Here is a 24004-nt window from a genome sequence, read left to right on the forward strand (position 1 = left end):
GCATTTGTAAAAGAGCCCCGATAGAGTGATAATGCCAGTGTCACCGAGAGGCGAGTGTGTGTGTGTGTGTACGCGTGCACGCGTGAAATGTACTCCAAACACAATAAAACATTCAGCCAAGAAAAGAAAGCAATCGTGCCATCTATGACAACGGGGGTGAACCTTGTGGGCATTGTACTTAGTAAATTAAGTCAGATTAAGTCAGAGGATTTCCAACGCTATGCTGACATGGCTTGGAAGTAGGACCGAGTGCAGACGAGGAAGCAGAAGGTAGCAATGTGGTTAGGAGATGGAGGAGGGATGGTTTGGCTCAAGGTAAACCTTTCAGCTGCAGCATGAAGAAATTCAGACTTTACAGCATGGTGACCATAGTTAGTAAAATGGAGTTGTGTGCTTGGAATTGGCTTAAATGTTCTCTCCACAAAACCAGACCAAACCAGGGAACCACAGTGTAACTAACTTAATTGTTAATGACCTTTCACGCAACCTTTGGCTGTCAAGTAATCACAGTGTGGGGTTGAAGAGATGGCTCGGAGGGGAAGAGCATTCTTGTAGGAGACCCAGGTTCGGGTCTCAGCACCACATGACTGCTCACAGTCAACTGGACTTTGCTTTCAGGGAGTCCAGTGCCTTTTTTGGACCTCTTTAGACAGCAGGAACCCATATGGTGCACATACATACAGGCAAAACACTCATATGCATAAAATACACAAATTTAAAATTTAAAAAAACAAGCACAATGCATACCTTAATTTACTAATTAGTATGTAATTAGTATAATTATGCTAATTATAAATGCATAACTTATTTACTAATTATATGCCAATAAAACTAGAAAAAGAAAGGTATCTAACACCATGTGAGGGGAACATAAAAATATCTGACATGGTTCACACACGGTAGAAAAGAAAATTTAATCTTTTATTTAATATATTTGAGATATGGTTTCTCTCTATAGCCTTGGAACTCACTGTGTAGAACAGGCTGGCTTGGAACTCCCGGCTCCACCTGCTTCTGCCTCCCTAATTCTGTGATTAAAGGCGTGTGCTATCATGCCCGACTTTTAAAAAGCCGAGGAAACTAAAGCCTCAGTAAGATGTCACTGTACTTGCTAAGGGTGAGTTAATAATTTTGACTAATTTTCGGGAATGGCACTAAGGGCAAAATGGATGGTATACAGGGAAAGATATGCTCGAGTTGAGCCTGGTGAAATAAATAATAACTATGTGAATTTTACAAGGGACGGGCAGGTGTGGCAGGTCCTTACCAACCCAGGAGAGCTGCTAACAGTGGCGTGTCATGTGTGAAGAGCTGCATGCAGTTTGGCACGAGGAAAATCCAGGCTGCATGCAGTGGAAAGAAAAATGCTCACTGATGGATAACGAAGGATCTGGTATTTCTTGCAGAGTCTGGGCTCCATCTAATAAAGGACAGGTTGAAACTTGATAGCCTGAACACCAGAGTGGGTTTTTTTTTTTTAAATATTTGGCTATTAAGAATGCGAAGAGTTAAAATTTGGCAAGTTCTACATAGAAATTAAACTGCTAAAATACTAGAATATCTGATTTCGATCACTTGATGTCTATCTTTGCTCTCACATGGCAACATCTGGCCAGGGTCAAAGGCACCCAGGTGCTTTTAGGTGGGGCATGGTTGATGTGCATCCCATCCTAGCCACTACTTACTATGTAGTGCCTAGTTTCCTTCCTTTCCATCGCTGCACATGAACCTGTGCAAAGGCTGGGGACAGGACAATAATCTCATAGTGATCTTATTTTTCCACTATGGAAGGATACAACATAAAATTGAAGAGGGGCAGGCCTGTTGGGAAGCAATCAGATGATGAACGTTTTCTTGAATGCTCTGCTTCTAGGTACAGGATTGGGGGCTGGATGTAAAAGGTACTAGGAGGGGGACCATCTAGGGTTGCTCTTGACTTGGCCAACTGGGTGACTTAGGTGATCAGGTTCTGAGGGAGGTACTGTGGTTCTTTTCTGAGTTTGTGGTTTTTAGATCTCCGCTAGAGACTCTCAGTTAGTTGGATACATGAAATTAAACCGAGGACTGGGAACTTTGAGCTCATTTGTGGTACTGGAGAGCCTGTGTGCTGAGTGATAAGGAATGGAGAAAAAGAGGGTGCCCTGGAGATGCCAGAGGGTGCAGGGTGCAGGGAGAATGTGGGCCTAGCTATCTAGTGGAGTTGCACAGTTGGTGTAAGCGCTGACATGTTTGATTATTAGTTAGAATCATTTTCATGCGACTTTGGCAGACTACCCTCTACTTTATAAACAAATGGCAATACTATCCAGAATTGACACGCCTGACTATGCGACCTGTGAGATTGGAATAGAGAATCACATGCATGGAAAAGCTAGAGGACCACACGTCACTAAACTCTTTGGAAAATACGAAGTTATTGTCAATGTTTCTCTAGCTGAGAATAATCATGAGTAAGCAGACGCCTGCAGTCAGGGCAGCCTTGAAAGACAAAATTCAAATTTCTAAATCTCAACCTAAGTGGCAATTAGAGTCCCACCATCATGCTTTATGTGTTCAGTTTAATACGGTTTTATGGATTAGGACAAAGTAGTCTCCTTGGCTGAACAGTATGGAATTTTCTGTGTGGGCTCATATCTATTCCTCTGAGAAGCATAAGCAGAGTACTGGGGAAGTTGGAAGAGTGCTTAAATGAGCTTCAGCGGAGTTGTCATTAACAAGGAAAATTGTCTAAATCGCGCACATAAAATGAATGGATTCCACATTGTTTAGTGTTTATCTCCTCGGAACATTCATTTTAGAGGTTTGCTATGACTTTATGGGGAAGAATAAGATTCCCCATTTCTATGGATGTATTGTAATACCACCGTAGGCTCCTGCTCCTTCTTAATGTCTTCTCGGACGGAATTCAATCCAGGGGGAGTTTCACTTCTCACGCATGCTCAGGTAATAGATGTGTTACACCCCCCCCCCCTTAGCATTTTTGGTGATAATCTGAGGGAGGCTTCTATGCACAATTATTGGCCCTGAATTTTGTGTTTTATTCTTCATCTTCCTCTCTTTTCTACCCTTCCTCCCTATACTCCCCCCCCCCCCTTTTTGGAAGATACTGCCTTTTCCCCCATTGTACTCCGGCTGTGCTTTCTAGAAAAAGGCATTCAGACAGTACACATATATCTAGTTTGAAATGTTTTTTACTGAGTAAGACAAGTTAAAGGGGCCCTGCTGATGATAATGGAAGTTACTTTCATGATTTTCCCTAGCTAATCTTCCTGTGCTCTGTTTGACTTCTCCGCTTGGCCTCCTGCACAGGTGAGCTGTAATGAGCTTGTCAAGCAAAGCGTTTGCAAGTCCTGCTTTGATCCTGAGATCATCTTTTGTTGATTCTGTGCTCTGGCTAGGAAGACGTGGGCTGAAAGAAAAAGAATATTCCTGCCGAAGGTGTTCTGTTAGGGTCTTTATAAGGGAGGGCGTCCATAAACTGTAATCATTCTCCCGCACTCTGTAATTGCTTTAATTTCCGTTCTCGCCTGTGTTCTCCATTTCACAGCTCCAAGATGGTCTTGCTCCCTAAAAATTAGTCCTTCTGTGTTTAACTGACCTATGAGAACTTCTCTTAGGTCCTGCTTATTCTCATAATAACTGTAGTGGAAACCCAGACTGTTGAGGTGTATGTTTATGTCAACATAGACCTGTGAACTAAAAATCGTTTACTAATGCTGAATCACTCGGTATGCTATGGATCGCCCCCCACCCCCACCCCAGGCATTCCAGTCCTCTAGTTACAAGAAAGGATTTTTAGACAGCATCTCTTCAACAGCTCATTTCTCTTGTATTCGTTAACTGAATGCCTTGGTTAGGGCAATGTCCTAGGTATTTAATTTGTACTTCATTTGTAACTATAACCAAAGTAGAAACCTCAGGGCCAAAGAGTCAAAGGGAGGTTATGTTTTCTAGGGTTGGGTTGCTCTGTCTTGTAGCCATAATGCCGGAATTAAATTTAGGGCTGGGCAGAAGATGGATCTTACTTTTCTTAAAGGATATCTTTAAGATGACATGGGTGTTTAAGAGTAAGTTTTACTGAGGTTCATTTTTCAGATTTAGCATGATGGTTGTGGTGGTTTGGATTTGTCATCCTTGAAACAAGCCAGGGGCTCCAGGGAAGAGGGGGATCGTCGTTTGAAAATGCCGCCATCAGATTGCGCATAGGCAAACATGTGAGGGCATTTTCATGATCAGCGGTTAATGTAGGAGGGGCTGAAGTCCCCTGCGACCAGAGCCGCACTTGGAAAGGTGGTTTTAGAGGGTTAGAAGAAAGCAACTGAACACGACGAGGCGAGCAAGGTCGGCAGCAGCGCTCCTCTGTGGTTTTGCCATCCCTTTCCACCTTGGCCATCCACAGTGATGGACTACTACCTGGAAGTGTAGGCCGATATCTTTCCTCTCCAAGTTGCTTTTGGTCATGGTCTTTGCCACAGCAATAGAAAACTACATAAATACTGTCTCCAGAATACAGGGAATGTATAATACGATGGTGACGTATGCATATGACGTCACTCATGAACAAACTTTTTATAAGAGATAATGAATTAACTCCTTATGTTTAAAGTCCTAACATTTGTTTGTTAGGAATTGTGATAATTTCTCAGGGAAATAGAAGAGGGAACAAATGGGTGTCTCCTGTCCACCAAGGATATGACTTTAACATGTATATAAGCATGAATGCAGATATGATACCAAGCGCAGATGGAAGGTGTAGAACCCTTAAAGAAGGCCTATTTGAAGATTTCAGGTCATTGGTCATACTCTAGGTAGAATGTGGTGTTCTTATTCCATTTGCATTCTGGTGGCCCCAAGATGAGCTGCTTGCTTGAACCATGTACTCCCCCCCCTCCATGACCTATGGCTTAACACATAGGAGCAAGGGGATCCAGTGAACATGGACTGAGACCTCTGAGACTGAGCAAAACAGTGTTTCTTCTTTCTAGGCTCATATGAATGACTTTGTTATAGTAACAGAGCTGATAAATAGGATCTTCAGTCAGAGTTTATAGAACATAAAGCAGAGTTAATGTGGGAACTATTGAACCAGGGAAGAGAGGGCGTGGAAAGGAATAAGATATGACCAAGTGTGTATAGTTTGAAGATATTTTCTCTGGCCTCAGTAAGGAGGGAGCAGGAAGAATGGATTCAGGGACGTTCTCAAACGGTGAGGCTGGTGACTGCTGAGATGATCAGGGAGCTCGGTCGGTGAGGCCAACAGATTGGTGTATTTTTAACTCCTGCATTTTGGTCTCATGCAAACGGATGGTACTGGTAAGTGTGCATTGCTATTACTCCACTTTAGATTGGCTAAACACTGAGCTCCAGGGGGACCCTTGAGTAAGTCAAAGGCACAAGTCAAACTCTACTTTCTGACTTCAAATCCATTTCTCCAATCAGCGCTGTGCTTCAGAACTGACGTCAGAAGGGCTGTGCTCAATGCTGTCGGCATGATAGCTTTTTCTTTAGACCGTGAAGCTATGGCACCTTAGCCTTGGGAAGCATTAGAGTTCCTAGGGTTTCCATCCAAGCTCAAATTTTGACCATGACCCATGGTGAGAAGAATATTGCACCACAAAATGAACACATACAACAGAAACAATTTTCTTAGAAATACTACCACTGCATTACTTGAGGCGTGCTGTTTTCTTCCGTTCCCACTTACACAAAAAGTGCCTTTTCACAACATTGATTTTATAATACAAATTATAAGTTGTTTGAAAAAACTGAACTAGTGCTTTTAAACTTTAGAAGACCTGGAAAGTGATTTTTTTAAAACTATGTTTTCTCTTTTTCTAAGTTGAAAATAAAATTCATACCATATATTCTGATCATCTCCTCCCAGATCCTTCTCATCCCCTACCCATACAACTCCACATCTTGTTCTCTTTAGAAAGCAAACAGGCAAATAAAATGAGAAAATAAACCAGAATAAAAGAAAAACAGACAGAACAGACATGAGAAATACACACAACCCATAAAAACACAATACACAATCAGTATAGACCAGAAAGGTTAAAAAAATGCCCAAAGCATTATGAGATACCAAAATACCCATCCCAAAATACCATTCAGTTTGTTTTGTGTCGGCCACTGATGTCTGGGCATTGGGCCTGTATATATCCAGTGAGACTCCATTAGAGAATACTAATTTTTCCTTTGTGAAACACTTGACATTTGGAAATAGCTCCTGGGCTAGGGATGGAGGTTCATGTCCAGTTCTTCTCACAGAGTTGTGACTCCCCTGCCTTGGCTCTGTACTGGCCTTGTGCATGCTGCCACAGTCTGAGTTAATATGTGCATCAGTCCTGTTGGGTCCAGAAGACACTGCTTCCTTGGTATCCTCCATCTTCTCTGGCCTTTTACGATCTTTCTGCCTCCTCTTCTGAATAGTTGCCTGAGCTGTGACAGGAGGGGTTTGATGATGACATCCCATTTAAGACTGGGTGTTCCATGGTCTCTCACTCTCTGCATTGTCCATTTGTGGGTCTGTTAGTTCTCACATCCTGCAGGAGAAAGCTTCTCTGATGATGGCCGAGCAAGACTATGATCTGTGAGTGCAGAAGAATGTGGTCAGGAATCATGTTATTGCTATGTGATGTTAGGAGTCATGTTGTTGCTATGTTAGGAGTCATGTTGTTGCTATGTTAGGAGTTATGTTGTTGCTATGTTCCTACAGCAGAACAGTTTATATTTGTTTTTCCCCTAGGTCTCAGGTTCATATCTGCCTTAGCAGTGCCATGCATGGATTCCATCTCACTGAGTAGACCTTAATTCCAAGCAAAGAGATTGGTTACTCCCACGACTTTTGTACCAGTATTGCGCCAGTGTATCAGGCAACCAAGTCACCATTATAGATCGAAGGGGTTGTAGCTGGGTTGATATTTCTCTTCTGGGGGCAAAGTACCTTCCGGTACCAAGAACACTAGTCAATAGGGATGAAGGCTCTAATTAGGCACCAATATGAGTTGTCCCTGTTCAATGAGATAAGCAGGCGTTGTCTTCTGCAACAGGGACTTAACAGTTTGTGGAGAGCACCAAATTGCCTTGATAATCACCTGAGTTGTTTAGAAGTTTCCATGAGCCTCCTTGGCCAACAACTCAGATACAACTCATTTCTGGAGGTCTCACTTGGTGGCAAAACATGTCGTTAGGGCTTTGTCTCTTTCGTTATTTGGTGATTCTATTTGTTTTTACCCCCCCCCCCCCCACACACACACGTTTCGTGTGTGTGAAGAAGCTTCTTTTGTAGAAAGTTTTCACCTGATGTCTCAAATGGCTCTTGGTGTTATCTGTACTCCCTGTATTCTCTTTCTTATTCTCCTCTTTCCTCCCCCCCCTCCATTCAACACTTCCATCCCAGTGCACCTCCTCCTGGTACCGTCTGTACCTGTGGATTCTGTTTCTCCTTGCTTGGGAGATTTTTCACTCATCCCTAGTCCCTTCCTCTATGCCTAGCCTCTGGCTATACAGATTGTAGAATGCCTATCAAAGCTTAAAAGCTAGTGTTCATATCGGAAAGTGATTTTCTAAGACTTAGTGATCCATAGGCAATTGAGTTCCTGGTTCTAAATCACTGCATTAGACAGCTTGGCTTTTCAGTTCCATATATAAAATTGCCTGGTAGGTTTGTAAATTTTGTCCTTTACAAACAGACAAGGAGTCCAGCTGTTGATTATTTTCTGCTTATTGAAATTTAGTTTGTTTCTCTTTATAAAAGCCTTGTTTTATACTAAGGTAAGGCCATCCAGGGTACAATTACATTTTGTTTGGAAAGTAATGGATATAGAACAGTCCCGATAATAAAGAGCACACAATCTCAGAGTCTGAAAAAGACTAATAAAAGCCCAGGAAAATGGAAAGCACTTATCAAAGAGGGGTGATAAAAATGCACTTATGAAGTTACCCAAGAACCCAAAGGATAATTGTGAAGCAAAGAGGAAAAGGCAAGTGGAGAATAGAAAGCCTTAATAACATCCGCACAATCATAGGGGCTATTTCTTGAGTGACGCTGAACAGAAATGGGGCACATAAGATAGAAAAGCCTAGGTCTGTAGTCCTGAAAAACGATGGAACATTCGGCAGAAATTTAAATGGAGCTCCCAAACTGTTAAAAAAGTTTTAATAAAATGAAAATTCGAAATCTATTCAGCCAAACTGAATTTGGAAACTTCCAGGACTATGGAGGGAGAAGAGAAAGGATTTCCTTGTTTTTACACATGGACCCTAACCTTTGAAGGAATATGAAATGGCTGTTGGAAGTCTTGACAAAGTTTCTGGGTATTCTTTCAATCAAGTAAGCACTGGTGAACTCCAGGAAGCATAGACATAGACAGGGCTTGGAAAACCCTAGGGTCCCGCCACAGAGCATCAGAGAACGGAAGCATGAGGTATGGAAGGTTCTCCTCCTGTAGCCAATCCTGGGGCAGATACATGCAGCATGTCATCATCTGAGCAGATCAAGAACATGGTCAACAGGGCAACACTAAGTTTACTGAACACTTGCCAACTCCCCCCATGCCATGTTAAATTCAGGGCAACTTAACACAAATTTACACCAGCTCTTTAGAAATTGGGAGCCCATTCGAAGATTTGATCTATGTTGTATAGAAAGGTGACAAGATGCCAAGGACATAGAAAAATCATCTGCTCTAGAGATGTTGACTTAGAGCCGCCTTCCAGGAGAAAATGAGTCCAAACTTTGACTTAAGTGGGGCAAGGAAGAAGTAGGCAGATGAAGGGTGAAGGGCAGGCTTGAGAATTTTAGGATTATATTACATCATAGAATGCCCTAAAAAGCATAGTATAGGCCAAGCATAATATAAGCCCTGGTCAATGTAGTTTTTAAATGTTATATTATTGTCAGTTATTGTCCTGGTCAGACAGGACTTTTATTTCTTTTTATTTTCAGAGTTATTCTCTCTGAAAATAACTACAGCTTTCTTATGCTTCCATAAGTGGGGCTGAGGTAACATGAATGTTTAATTATCTGTAGTTGTTTAAAAGGCCTATAAAATACTGATGTTTCTCATTGCTATTCATTGTGCTTGCAAATTAAACTGCAGAGTCTGTTCATATGTTGTGAACTTTCTATATAAGTGAACGGTGAAATCGAATCAGAAGAGCAGAAACTATTGAAGTCTTTCCTTTAATATAGGAGAATGTTGAGAAGCATTTGTTCAGAATAGGAATATTGCTGGTTAGTTGCAGAGGAGACAGAAATGTCTGTGTTCAGTATTTGTTTTCTTTATCCAGTGTTGACAGAGCAGATGTGTTTTCTGAAGCCCAGAGCTTTGATGTAAAAAGGTGTTAACACTGTTACCTTGACGCTAATTCCAGTGATTGCCTTTGAAGTACTCAGGGCTTGATTTTTTTAAAAATTTGTCATTGCATTTTCCCTCTGAGAATGTGTGTACATATTAACTTCACTTTAACCATCCCTTTTACTTTATGGCAAGAGCAAGGAGTACACGCTCAGCATGCTTGTTAAGTCCTAAAGTTATTTGTAGCAGATGAACACACTCTTGGTGTTATTTGTCCTCTCTTGGGCTAATGCCTCATTCAGAGATGGCACACTTGGCAGGAATATTAAAGCATTAACTACAGACCTGGAAAAAGGTCCTATGGTTAATAATGCGAATAGTACTTTTCTTAAAACGTGCACCTGGCTACCAGGAGGCAGTGCTCTTTCATGGTTATTACTGCCACACAGTTATGCTTGCTTGCTCTGTTTAGAGCCATGTAATTAGCAGAGCCTTTAAAGTGAAATTGCCAAAATGTTCTTCCGAGCTTTTCTTCCTCTCACGCAGCATCATTCAGAAGGCTTCTGTGCTCTTAGCCTATTGTGCGGCTATTGATTCCCTTGCCCACCTGCCAGCTTTCTTATTATTAGCCCGCTCAGAAAAATCTAGCAACGGGTTGTGTTTCTCTCCACGTCCAAATCTCTTTCTGAGGATCCACTGGGTAAGATCCCTGCCCCCCACCACAAAGGTACCCTTTCCCACTGCTCTCTCTCCCATTGTGTGATTTGATAAGACCCGTTTGACGGAACCCACTGTTAGGGAGCCTGATTCTCATTATCAAGATCACACAAGTTTGGCCTTCTATAATCATGTCTTTGGGTACAATTATAATCACCAACAATGTCATGAATTACTGGCTTCGGGTAACCACCAGAGGCCCCTGACTGTTGCAGCGATTCCAGTGGAGGGAAAGCAGCTTGGGTTCTGAAGGCTCATGTCTTACTCTGGGTTCCCTGGCCCCGTTTTTTCTTCTTTCTCTTGCTTATGTTACCTGACATATAATGTGATTATTGAACTTGCCTGTAGTTTCACAATTTTGTGGTACAGTCTCTATCTGCAGCTTTCAAAAAAAAAAACATCCTTTATCTTTTCTCAAGAGTGGAAGAGGGATTCTTTGCCTAAGTTGCCATTTCAGGCATTTTAAGTACAAATTGTTGGGCAAACTGTTTAATTACATAGAAGGTTATTATTAGGCACCTATCATGCACAAGTGCTCTGCTTGACAGTATAAGGAGGAGGCAAATGTATGAAATATGTTCTAAGTGGAAACAAGATGCTCAGCCTATTAGTGAGTAGTGATGGCATGGTGTATGAAGTAAGAGACAGCGGTGCATGTGCTGGAGAGTGTTTGAAAGCTGTGAGCCATGCTTTGGGCCCCAGATGAGTGATAAACCATCTTAACAGAGGGAAATCAAGGACATTCCAAGTAGGAGTGTTTGTACCTTTCACTCCTTGAACTTAAAGATAAGAATGAGTTGGGGACTTTAGAGATGGCTCAGTGGTTAAGAGCAACGGCTACTCTTCTTCTAAAGGACCTGCGTTCAATTCCCAGGACTTACATGGCTTCTTATAATTGTAGCTCCAGCTTCAGGAGATCTAATACTGTTCTGGCTGCTGTAGGCACCAGGCATGTGCATGGTACACAGACATACAGGCAAGAGACTCATACAGATTAAATAAAATAATTCTTGAAATTATTTGAAGAATTGGTGTTAACATACCATTGGCAAGAGTACCAGTAAGGATGGCTGTTAAAGGCAGAGCCAAGAAAGAAGCTCTCTTAGGGAGTACATACAAGCAAGAGTAATGTGGGGTTGTGAGCGAGAAAGTCAACTTAATCAATTGACATTACCCTTGTGAACTTTCCAGTCTTGTTCAACACACTTAGCCAAATGATTGAGTTAGACAATTACAACCAATCTCAATGGTTCTGAAATTGATTTCTCATAAAGGAAATCTCATCTAAGCAGTAAGTAAATACATGTATAAATCATCAAACTATATATGTAAATATAAAGTCATCGTGTTATATATATCGATTGTTGTGAAATGCAAAGAAACATTTTATTGTTGGGCTTACACAATGAAAATAACCCATACTCCGGAGAGACTTGTGGCCCCACTGACAGAAGCAGGTGTTTGATAGACATGTACCCTGGGCTTGGTATGAAGCTTTGACAGCACCACAGGTCCCAACTTTAACTTTGGAAGTCTGGATGCTAGAAGCACTAGCAAATAGGAGTCTAAGAATTTAGAGATGGATTGCAGGCAGAAAAAGCTGCTAATGAAGATTTTGCAGTCAGTCTCCCCAAGGCAAGACTTCACAGAACAGGATTAAATCATAGAGTAAGACTGGAGGAGAAAGAGGGTATGGGGTTGAACCGGTAAGGGGCAGGGAGAGAGAACCATTGAGTGTTGAAGGTGGGGGAGAGCTATGCCATGACAAGCAAAGGGAAAGAATCCTTTCTTTGCTGGATTGCCAACAGGTGGAGGAGAGGCCAGACTCCTTCCTTTGAGTGTTCAGGGAGACTGTTGGCAACAGTTGTCAGGACATTTGATTTGGACTGTAGAAGTTGCAGATAAAAGATAAAGGCAAGGTTCACAGGAGGATCCGGTCATAGACAATATATTTTAGGTCTCAGGTCCAAATAACTAAGCCTCGCTGGTTAGTGGTTGATGGGGTAGAGACTGTAGCTGCAAGCCAGGAGGTGGAGTTTTTATTTTCATAGACATGGCAAAACATACTCTTTGAAAACTAAAATTTAATATAAAAATATTTAAGGAGCCAAATGATTTAGAGGCACTTTACTCATATTTGGGTGACATTTTTCCATTTTTAATTTTGTGTGTTATTAATGAATGATGCTTGAATCACTTACTAACGATAGTACATTAATTTTGCAAGTAAGAGAAGTTTTGCACATTTGTGTATTTTTCTTTACTATGTTGTCAGGCAGATGTGTAGAAGGGCCAGAAAAAGTTGATAATTTCTTTAATCTCGCTTGTTTATAAAACATGTTTATTAAAAAATGTACCCAGCTTAGAAAGGATATATTAATTTAGATATAGAAAGGTTAGGATAACTTAAAAATATTTCAAAATAAGGTTGAGAGGCTCTATTATCGTGTGAGCAAAACTCCTTCCACAAGTTTCTCTTTGCATAGATACAGACACTTTATGCTGATGAGATCATACTATAAATATGGTTTTACATTGTGTCTTGCATATAAAATATTATAGACATCAACAAATGCAGAAATTTAGCATCTTTTCTCAACCATGGGTATTTATGAATTTACCAAAATTGATTTAAGCCAACGTCTATTGCTGGGCCTTTAGACTTTTCTCAAATTGTCTGTTTTAAACTACACTGCAGAGAGCATTGCTGCGGTACATTTCTGTGCACTTGTCTAGTTGATGGTTGTTTGATTTGTTCCTGGGATAAAACACCATGATCAAAAGCACAGGGAGGAAAGTGTTTATTTCAGCTTACAGCTTATAGCTTATAGTTCACCCTGAAGGGAAGTCAGGTCAGAACCTCAAGCAGGAATGTAGAGGCAAGAACTGAAGCAGAGGCCATAGAGGCACGCTGTTTATTACTGTGCTTTCTATGGCTTTGCTCAGCCAGCTTTCTTAGAGAACCCATGACTACCTGCTGCTCAGAGGTGGTGCTAATAGTGAGCTGGCCCCTCCCACATCAATGTCCCGTGGGTTTAGGCATTGTCTCAATTATGGTTCCCTCTGCCCAGCTGACTCCAGTTTGTGTCAATTGATCGAACAGCAACAACAACAAAAAAAAACCCAAAAAACAAAAAAACTAACCAGCACAATGGTTTTCCTGGAGGCAGGGATATGAATAAAAGGCTATATGCACTTTATATTGCAATATATATTTACATATTGGCAAAAGCTGTGTACTTGTCTACCAATAGCACATACCCATACCCAGGAAGTTTCTTCTATGTTTTCATATTGATTTATGCTCACTTTCCATACTTAATGAAATAATGAGACTGAAATCTGTCAACACTTCTTAAACCTTTTAAGGTCCTAGGACCAATCTCCCAGAGTTTGGGTGGTGGTTGTGTATGTGTTGGTGAATGCATCCATGTGTGCATGTGTGTATGTGGATGTATGTCCATATGTGTAGAGGCCTGTCATAGATATCGAGTATCCCTCCCTTGATTGCTCTACCTTACTTTTTAAATTACATTTTCATGACTGCATGTCAGGAAGTCTAAAGATTAGATTGTAAGAAAAATTGAAGCCATGTTTTGAAGACCTTACAAAACTGATGAACGACCTGTAACAAAGACGAGTCTGATGCAGCCAGCAGTCTGGTTCTTGAATGATCTGACTCGTGTTCAGCTACGTGGGAGAGTAGGTCAGGACCCTGTCGTGAGACAGGTGGAGGAAAAACCCCCAGTCACGATATTTTCTCTGGCAACAACTGAAATGTGGTGATCAGGGGACAGAAGTATTCCAAACGGGTGACGTCAGTCAACAGACAACAAGGCACAGAATATCAGTGTTCCGACCAGGCCCCAGAGATGTGGCCTATGACTGTGTGAAGGGGGGGGGCTCACCTATCTGTGGGAGGGAGAGTGGACTGTGGCGAATACATGAATAAATACCGTGAGGTGGCGAGCGGCAGCCATCATAGCTGATGACACTCAGATATTTGAGTGACCAGACAAGAAAAGGCATAGAACAAATGGTTCCTTCCTTGATCGTTGTTTGGAACAATCTGTAGTTTAAGGATAACAATTAAAGTTTTAATCTAAAAAAATTGCATTTTTATTTCTTTTGTGTATGTGAATGGGTACACTTGTGCCGCAGCATTTATATGGGGGTCAGAGGGAAACCTACAGGAACGGAACAGAGTTTCTAACCCATGTGGGGACTGAACTCAGTTCATCAAGCTTGGCAGCACATGTCTTCATCTGCTGAGTTGTCTCGATAGCTCTGTCTACTGTATATATGTGTGTGTGTTTGTATATGTATATATATGCATATGTGTGTGTGTGTGTGTAACATTCTCACTGCACCTTCCCCTCCTCTCCTGCCAGTCCTGACCTCCGACCCTTCAATGTCTCCCACCCCTAAAACTGCTTTCTCCTCTGTTTCTGTTCAGAAAAGTACAGCCCCCGCCCCCATGGATATTAACAAAACATGGCATATCAAGTTATAGTAAGACTAAACACGTCCCCCATGTATTAAGGCTGAGCAAGGCAACCCAGTGTGACGAATAGGGTTCCTAAAGCCAAAGATTCAGAGACAGCCCCTGCTCCCACTGTTAGGGGTCCCACAAGATCAAGCTCCGCAACTGTCACATCTATGCAGCAGGCTACGTCAGTCCCATGCAGGCTCCCTGGTTTTTGATTCAATCACTGTGAGCCTCTCTGAGCCCGGGCTAGTTATTTCTGTGGGTTTTCTTGTGATGTACTGACTCCTCTGGCTCCTACAATTCCTTCCTCCACATCTTCCACAGGATTCCCCGAACTCCACCCTTATGTTTGGCTGTGGATCTCTGCATCTGTTTCCGCCAGTTGCTGGATGAAGCCTCTCTGATGACAATTGGGCTAGGAACCAATCTGAGTGTAGCAGAAAATCATTAGGCATCATTGGGTCTTCCAGCCTGTGGGTCCCGGTGCTTCCAGGCGGTTGTCAGGAGCGGGCCCTACTTCTTCTCCTGGCCTACAATTTTATGGAAGTCATGGATTCTTTGCAGGAAAATCAAAATTTATGACTTCCTGAGTTCAGCTAAAGAGTGAATGAGCTATTTTAAGCTTGCCGTTTCTATACTAACTTGTACACTTATATTCACAAATGCACATAAAATTTGTATTTACCTTTGGCAAAACCTGAGTCCTCTCCTCTACGCAGAAACTTGTCCCATGAGGAATCATGTGATAGCACATAGTTATTGAAAGGAAGGGTTCTCTATGTGTTCCAGGTTTCTCAATGGCGAGCCCACCAGGAAGAGCTAGCAAGACTGGAAATGGAAATTTCCATCAGAAGAAGAGAAAGGGAGGAGGAGAAAGAGAAACTTTGGAAAGAGAAGGAGTTGCTGCAGAGGGAGGAGACGAAGACAAAGGTAAAACTCTTCTGTTTGCCTGAATGTGTGAACGGGTCTGCCGTTGCTTGATTGAGCTTTGATATCCCCTGGGCTGTCCTGAGAACATCTGTGAGAATCAAAGTCTTGCTTTATTGTACATGAGTGTCACAGATTTGTGACATGTTGCCGTGCACAAACAAAGGTATCTGTGACTAAGTTCATTCTATATGGCGGGGGTAGTGGCGATGAAGAGGCAAAATTTGTGGCTATTAAGTCTTGCACTAAGAAGGAATGTGGTAAAGCTTTTGATGCACTGGGAGAGCATTTTGGTTTATGGTGATGTGGCAAATGACACTTTGAAATGTACTTGCTGGCAGAATACAATGTACCTGGGCCATGCACAATTCATGGAATGCCCAAAGGCTCTTACAGTCTTCCCTTCTTGATTTACTATTTATTAGTTTTCAGTTATGCAAAATTGCCATTCTTTTGGAGCAATGCTTATTTCTAAATCTTAAAAATACCAAAATCTTGTCCACAGCCCTAAAGGGTTCTGCTGGTCTACAGAAGATAGAAGTGCTGGAAGGCTGGTTTCATTATCTTGTTATTTAGACGTTGTCTTTTGCTACAATAAAAAGTTCAGAATTCACAGTACAGACGCTCTAGGTGAAAATGCTATCAGACTTATCAAGCAACATTTTATGGAGCAAGCAACATTTTATGGAGCTTCTGACTCTGGAAATCATTCACAAACAGTGGCCACTTCATGACCAGTGAAAGGAAGTCAGTTTGCTGGCAGAGCTCCACCTGTCTTGCACACGAGGGCCCAGAAGTGCAGCTGGATTGACTTGATTGACACGATGGGAAAAATGATTTTTGGAAAAAGATGCTCAGTGCTGAGAATGACCGATTCACTCATGGTCATTGGTGGACTACCCGTGGCTCTTGTGACCATGGTTCACATTTTGGGCTGTGGGATCCATAAAGTCTGAAGCCCTTGCTTATGTGTTTTTTTCTTCAAAGTTCAGTACTGGGGATAAAGGAACTATGGACTCAGTCTATAAACCAGTTTTGCTTGATTCCTGACTCTTGTCCTTGATCTTGACTCGTACCGTGCCCTTTCGGCAGCACACTGGGTGAAGGGGGAGCAGCATGGGTACAAAGCAACACACCGAAGGGCCCGTGACCACTTGACAAAGTCAGTTGCTCCGACATTTAATTCAAATTGAATTCTATTTATTCACCTAAAGAAGTGAATTGGGTGATTTTATAAGGCTCACATGAAGAAAGATTTTTAAAAGAAATAACTGCACAAACAAATAATTACTAAATATTGATCATGTTTCAGATAATGCAAGTGGGGTAACATACCAACTTTTTACTATCATGAAAGTACAATGTCTGAAGTATATGTGCCAAGTGTTGTCTCCTTTTGCTTTTATAGCATTTCATTTTTCCAAGTGCGACCACAGAAAATGCTACATATAAGCATTAGTTACATTATCATGTAAAGAGCCTTAAATACAGTTCTATTTCCTGAATGCTTACAAAGTCAAAGACAAATGAAATGAGTCAGTTATTGATAATGGGAGGGAGCACATTTAATTGAAAGCAGATTCAAGTTGGGTAGTTGGCATGGTTGCTACCATAGCAGGGCATTGCTTACTGTCTTCTTTGCTGCCACTGCATTACATTTGTAGAAGGGAAAGAAAGGATTAAGAAAGACTGAGTTTTCAGAAAGAGATGACATGACTTCAGAAACACCAAGCAAAAGTGAGCAAACAAATACAGAAAGAGTAATGGATGGAATGATTGACAATTGGCCAAACTGATGGCAGGACTAGTAAAGCCTAAAGCAAGAAGGCACCATGGAGATAAAGGAGAACACTTCAGAATAAATGTGAAAAGCACCTCATTAGTGTTTTAATATTTCCATGGTTGCTTCCAAGACTAAATCTTATGTTTACTGAGAAGTTCTCTTTCATAGATTAATAAACAAATATAGAATAAGTACAAATAAATCTATAGCTGGGCTTATAATTAGTTCACATCTCTTCCACATTTTAGAATGGTAGCTTTAACCTAGGAGCATTAAGGAAGGAGATGCTGAAAAGATGTCAAGATGTCCACATGCCTAGAGCATTTGGGGCTCTAGCTGCATTCCGCTAAGCTGCCTGCAGGGTTTTACTTCATTGCCTTGCATGATGAGGGGCATGTAAGAAATGCAAGACCAAGTATCTTGTGTATGCAGAGTTGTGGTCACCTTGTGTTTCTGATGTTCTGAGATTTGATTGCAACTCAGAGATTGTATAGGACACCAAGGTATCTGGTTTCTCTTATTTTCCTCATATAGCGTTTTTCCATTTAAGGAATGTTTTTTAAATATAAAGATTAATATCTTAGTATCCATCACATAGCAGTGAGAATTTTAATATGCTTTACATTGTTCCACATTTTCAAAAAAAGCAAGTGGAGCGTTACGAAGTTGAAATCATTGCCTGAGGCCTTAGTCAGCATCTTCCTCACTTGTTTCTGTCATCCCAGAACAATATATAGCTGCTGAAGCATTTCACAAGTAGGCTATGATTTAATTTTTTCCACTAGCACTATCGTACCGCACCATTCTGCAACACTTCTTCCCATCCTGGCTTGTGTTTTAAAGCAGCCCTGTATTAACAGTATAGAGTAGAACTGGTTTTTTAAAGTTGGTGTTTAATATCCCGTAGTAGACACGGCTGCCAATTCCTCCATTTCTCTTAGTAGGGACCAGTTCATCCTGCAAAGGTTTGCTGTCTTGCCTGGCATGCAGCTGTAGCCGCCACGCAGACAGCTGGGGCCTAACCAGAGCTTTTTCTAGGTGCTTCTAGGAGGAAAATGATTGTTTTAGGATCAACATGTTTTATATGATTTCTAACTTTGTATGGTTATTATAGTTTTTTGAATTCTGCCAATCTGATAAATGTGAAATGTACCTCATTAGTGTTTTAATTTGTATTTTCATGGTTGCTTCCAAGACTAAATATCTTATGTTTACTGGGCAGTTCTCTTTCATAGATTTGTACTTCTTATTTTTCTATTTATTATTCTATAGCTAGGGCTTATTACAGGATGGTACAATCTTAACCAGCTATTAAACTTGCAGGTACTTTGTTCATCTGGTCATTTGCCTTTTAAATATTGCCTAAAGTGTCTACAGTTTCACAGACATTTTAATGATTAAAGAATAAAGGTGTTTGCGTTTCCTTTAAGAACTGTGCATTCCTTTCTGAATATAGACCTGGTAATGACACCACTTCTGAAGACAGCTCTTGTTTTTGCCTCTGCTGAGGGTCATATACATTTTACTAGCTCAGAATCAGCTTGTGTTACTTCTGGACCTGGGCCACCATGCTGTGAGCCAGTGTGAATGTCAGAATTCTCGTGCATGACACTAGCTTAGCTTTCTGCAGTGACCCTGTTGATCCTCTGGGGCCAGGCATAAGGGAGTCCTTGAGCCACTTCCCAGAGAGCGATCGCCGTGAGATTCCTGCTCTGTGTCTGACCAAGTCCTGTGCTATCTGTTGCCCTCTGCTCCAGCTCCTAGGAAGGTGAAAGGTCAGTTGGAAGCTACTCAGACCCTTCTTAGGGTCTGGTCTTCCTCCGACTTTAGCTGCATCTCCTTGGTCTGACTTATGAGTCGACCCTGGGACAGTGAGTGTCTGTGTGCATATGATTTTGCTCAGCAATTCTACATATCTAAGGTTGGAGAGTTCCATCATCAACAGACACACTGATCAGAATTTTCGGCTACCTTTACTAGTTGAGAAATTATATTCTTCTTTGTCCTATTTTATATGCTAAAAGCAAACTGTTTTCCCCAGAGCATTACAGCAGTTTGGCAGATAATCTTCCCCAGGTGATCATCCTACATGAAGTGTCCCCGATGGAGATGCGCTGCCCTTAGCCTGAGCCGTTTCTCCTCTATTCCCGCCCCCCAATCTACAGTTTCACTCCTACACTCTTTCCTCATAAAAAGGCAGCAGAGGAGACAGAAAAGCTCTGCCATGCCTAAGACCTCACTGGAGGACGTCTTGACAAGATACCCTCTTCTTCCTAGCATTTCTTCCCTGTGATTTATCTTTCAGGGCTCCTTTGCTGAGATAGTTTTAGATTATGTCTAGAGCTAAAGTTTACTCTACAGGTAGCCCAGCACCCTGGATTATGTTTTCTCCATGGTTTAAAACTCCAATTGGATAGAGTATTTCTACTTTTCGTGGTTTCATTTCAAGATTCACGGAAGATACTGATTAACCACAATCAGCTAAGTTGTTATCTGGTAGGTAATTTTCACAATTCTATGAATGTGCATAGGACTATTGTAAGAAACAAAATTGTTGTGCTAGATGGGGCCCTTAGCTGACTGATCTGTTAATACTGGGCTCTCCACCGTCCTTTCACCGTATGTGACTCTTAGGATGGTGCGAAAATACCATAGAAATTGCTCTGTATTATAGGATTTTAGGAGGTTCACTGTTATGGGATGTCAACTGTAGGGTTCCATGATTCCAAGGCAAGAGTAGTTTCAGCTTTCCTCCCAGGATGAAATTGTAATCAAGGCTCATATACTAGAGGACTTAATGTTAATCCCAAAGATGGGAGGAGAGTGACCACTGACCTAAATCATCACGGCCAAATTAAAGGAAATAGTTAATTAAAGCAAGCTTTTTCATCCATGCACACAGGTTGCCTCCACCCCTACTGTGGGGGTTTGAGCTGTCAGCATTGGATACAAGGAAGTCAAGATTTTTATAGCTCAGGGGTACGGGGTTTCCACATGGGGGATTGGATGGGCAAAATACTCGGGGTTACAGGAGCAGATCATAAGCATAACATGTTAGTCCTACACGGGGTCCAGAAACAGACATGGTTGCAAGGTGGGCATGACAAGGTAGTCATAACAGCAGGCAGTCACAGGAAGGTCTTCTTACAACCATTTGAAACAAAGGTAGGATTAACAAGATGCTTACTAACATTTTTATGCAAACATAATTGCCATTCCTGAAACAGACAGTACAAAATAATTTGTAGTTTAGGTTACAAGCTGGGCACAGCCTAATCCTTGAGAAAGTTTTAATCATAAGCAGAAATGAACCTAGTTCGTATTTACTATAAGATGACTTTTTAAGCCTAAGATGGAGGCAGGCTGGTTCTCTTCAATATGACTTCCCTGGTGTAGTGTTTTGCAGTTCTGAAAACTTTTAGCCAACTCTTAACACAGCACTGCAAGCATTACTAGAGAAATCAGGATGCCACCAGTGGGTATACAGCCTTTAGTTTTACCTCAAAGATATTTTAGGAAAGAAGCTACCATTTTGTGAATTCTCAGGTCCATGTGGCACCTATTCAGGAAATCCCCAAAGTCACGGCTTCAGTGGGACGCTGGCACTCAAATGTTCTGTCTCATACCCAGATTGCATGCCCCCTGCAGATAGCTGTGGGGAGGAGATCATGTAAAACCAAAGGGCACAGGCTATCAAACAATGGCAGTGAAAAGGGAGTGCAGGTTAGATGGCCTGGGATGCTCAGAAGATTCCAGAAGCTGTGTTCTCCCAAGAGAATTTATAGTTCATGTCAAAGCTGGTCTCCCAGTGTGGGAACTTGTGGATCCATATGAAAGAAGAAATCTTATAAAAACTTTGAAGTCTCCTTTGAGGTACTATATAACTTGATGATGTTCTATCAAGTTTTTAGATACTGACCTAAAAAAGCTGGGGGTGGAGAAGGAAAGGTGGACACAGAATGTTGATAAAACTTAAGATCTTTGGATGTAAACCTAAATTCTTTTGAACCATTAGGATTGAGGAGCCAGCAAGTATATCTGACCAAGCTGACTTGAAATATGTCCCCTGAGATTCCCTCCCTAACCTGCTATATGTGCCCTTCCTCCCCAGAAGTGGAAATAACAGTTTCTGCCCATGCTTAGCTTAGATCAGACACCACAGATGACTGTAAAGCAGCGACATTATCAGAATGACCCAATCACAGGAGCCCTTTAGAGAAGGGGCCTGGCTGCTTGCCCAGGATGGCTAGAGAGTTGAAGGACAAGAAGGGCACAACCTGCCATTGATGGCCCAAAGACTGAGGGAGTCATCAGGCAGAGAGCATGGGTAGCCTTGCAGAACTGGCCCAGTGAAGCAATGCAAAGCTCTAAGTCACAGTCCTGTGACCATAAGGAACATAATTCTGTCAAAATCAAGAATGAGATTGGAAGCAAAGTTTTCTCCAGATAATAATTCAGTTTTGCCCAAACCTTGGATTTCAGAATTATAACTTCAAAAGCAGAGAGCTCAGCTACACTGTGCAGAACTTCTGAGCGAATAAAAATCTTGTTTTATACTGCCAAATCTGTGGTAATTTTTATACAGTAATTAAAGAGACAAAACCCTAAAGTGGGTGCTGGAATCTAGAACACCAAACATGGAGAAGGAATTTGGAACTCAAAGTGAGGAAAAGCCAGAAGGATTTCGAGGCTATCATTTGGAGGTTGATTAATATAAAAAAGGACTAGATTACCTTCAACAAACAATTAGTATAAATAGCAGATGTTAAAGACGTGGCTAATGAGGACCCTAGCAAATGTGAGCAGTATTGGAAACAGGAGAAAGGCCCGTTACCATCAGGAGGTGCGAGAGTTTGGGGACACTATGGAGTACAGAGAAGGAATTCCTGAGTAATGAGCTTCATAGAGCTGAGAATTTCCCAAGACACTAAAGGTGATGGCCTGGGATTCTTTTTGCGGCTTATAGCTAAATGGAGGAGATAGATTTTGAAGAGCTGTTTAATATAAAGGCAGCAGACTTGATGGCTAGGAAAATTCTCAACCAGTTAAGAGACTCCTCTTGATGGACAATGTAGATAGTGGACTAGATCTACGATTATATAATCCTCTATTGAAGCCTTCAAGGAACAAAAGATCTTTATTTTAGAAGTCCTACCCTTGGATCTTTTGAAACTAAAAGACTTGGGAAGCGGGGTGATGTTTCTTAGTCACCTCCAAAGACCAAAGCAATGAGAAGATTATCTAAGAAGACTGTGTGTGGCTTTTGTCTAATACAGGAGAATCCTATGAAACACATAGGGTTTCAATGTCTGGCATACGGCAGCATGGAAGGAGGCTACCATATGCCCAGAATTCTACCAGGAAGAAGCAGAATGACAATGTCCCAGCTGTCACCCTGTGCTACCATTCATAAGGGGTGGGGAATCCTGAGCACGGAGGGCTGAATTAGCGTAGGTACTGGAGGCTAAGGTTGGCACCTACAGGCACGCGGCATTCCAGATACTTCCTTTCTGGCTCAGACTTCAATCCAGGCTCATGAGGAGCTAAGATTCCTTATATCTTCCCTGTATGAGGGCAGGCTTGAAAGGGGACTGCAGATAGGGAAGGAGAAGGTGCTTCCTGAAGACAAGTGGCATTTGGAGACTAAGCTTTACCCACATCTCATTTGACCTTGAACCCTTGTGCAGGGTGGGGAATGGGTTTCAGATACCTGAAGACTACAAGATGAGCATTCCCTAAGACTTTGTTTGCTATCCCAAGGTAGGCCCATGGCTCTGAAAGAGAATTTAAGGAGGCAGAGTAGTCCAAAGACGCCTTTGTTTTCACCATGTATTGGCTATAACTATGGCACATTGGCAATCTCATTGACAAAGGAACCCAAACGGATGCAGATTCAAAGATACTGAAGTGGATCTAAAGAGATTCAGTTCCAAAGAAAGCTAGAGATAAGCCACTGTGGAAAGAGAAAGCAATGAACTGCAAACTGGGTAGCAAGTGTGAAAGGTCCCAGACTCAGTGAGCCCATTAGAAGTGGGGCGTGGCTCCAAGCACATTGAATGCATAGGTTTTTTTTTCCTCACTCAGATCAAAGTTCAGGTGTCACTTGCCAATTGTGTGACCACGGGGAAAATTGTCTTTATCTCGAGTTTCAGTGTTTCTATCTACTTACATAATATATTGGAAAAATTGAGACAAAACATGGAAAACAGCTAGCACATGACTGGAACCCAGAAAGAGCTCTATGAATATGGTTATTACTGATATTAATACTGTTGTAGCAGGCTGGTAGAACCAAAGGTAGCTAGAAACATACCATGGAATCGAATCGGACATTTCAAATAGCAATCACGGCTAACCATAACTAGAGGAAATAGTATTAAGCCAGATTCAAAAACCAGAGTCATGGGGGCACAGCACATTTTTTTTCCTGGTTGTTCTTAGCTGGTGAAAGTAAGGTCCCCTTCAAAGGGCAGTACTTGATCAGCACTGGTGGATACATAACTGGCTTTTAGTGCCAGCAAAGATGAAACTTTCTAATCAGAACATAAAGCTTGCAGCTCACTGCAGTGATTCACCCTGAACTGCAGGACCATTGATTCACTAGCGCATCCCCTGGGTCTAGGTGGCAATAAACTGCAGAATACAGACTCATTAGCACACAGTTCAAAAAGATAAAATGTACACCGTTTCTCATAAGCTTTATGACTTGCTGACTTTATTGTAAATTACACACATATGCCTTCTGCTGTGGGTTCTGCTTTGAAATCAAGGTCTCCTTTACGGAAG

General features: G+C 41.7%; 1 protein-coding gene across 5 annotated transcripts in view; it reads left to right on the forward strand.

Moving 5' to 3' along the window:
- Window positions 1–24004, forward strand: part of Ccdc148 (coiled-coil domain containing 148) — a 250222-nt gene that overhangs the window by 145812 nt on the left and 80406 nt on the right. For all 5 annotated transcript variants that reach the window (XM_075985165.1, XM_075985160.1, XM_075985162.1 and 2 more), the window contains one exon: window positions 15298–15438. In XM_075985165.1, the coding sequence (XP_075841280.1) occupies window positions 15298–15438 (141 nt within the window). The remainder of the gene's footprint in view (window positions 1–15297; window positions 15439–24004) is intronic.

The sequence above is a fragment of the Microtus pennsylvanicus genome, chromosome 9, assembly GCF_037038515.1.
Source record: "Microtus pennsylvanicus isolate mMicPen1 chromosome 9, mMicPen1.hap1, whole genome shotgun sequence".
Classification (NCBI taxonomy): Eukaryota; Metazoa; Chordata; class Mammalia; order Rodentia; family Cricetidae; genus Microtus; species Microtus pennsylvanicus.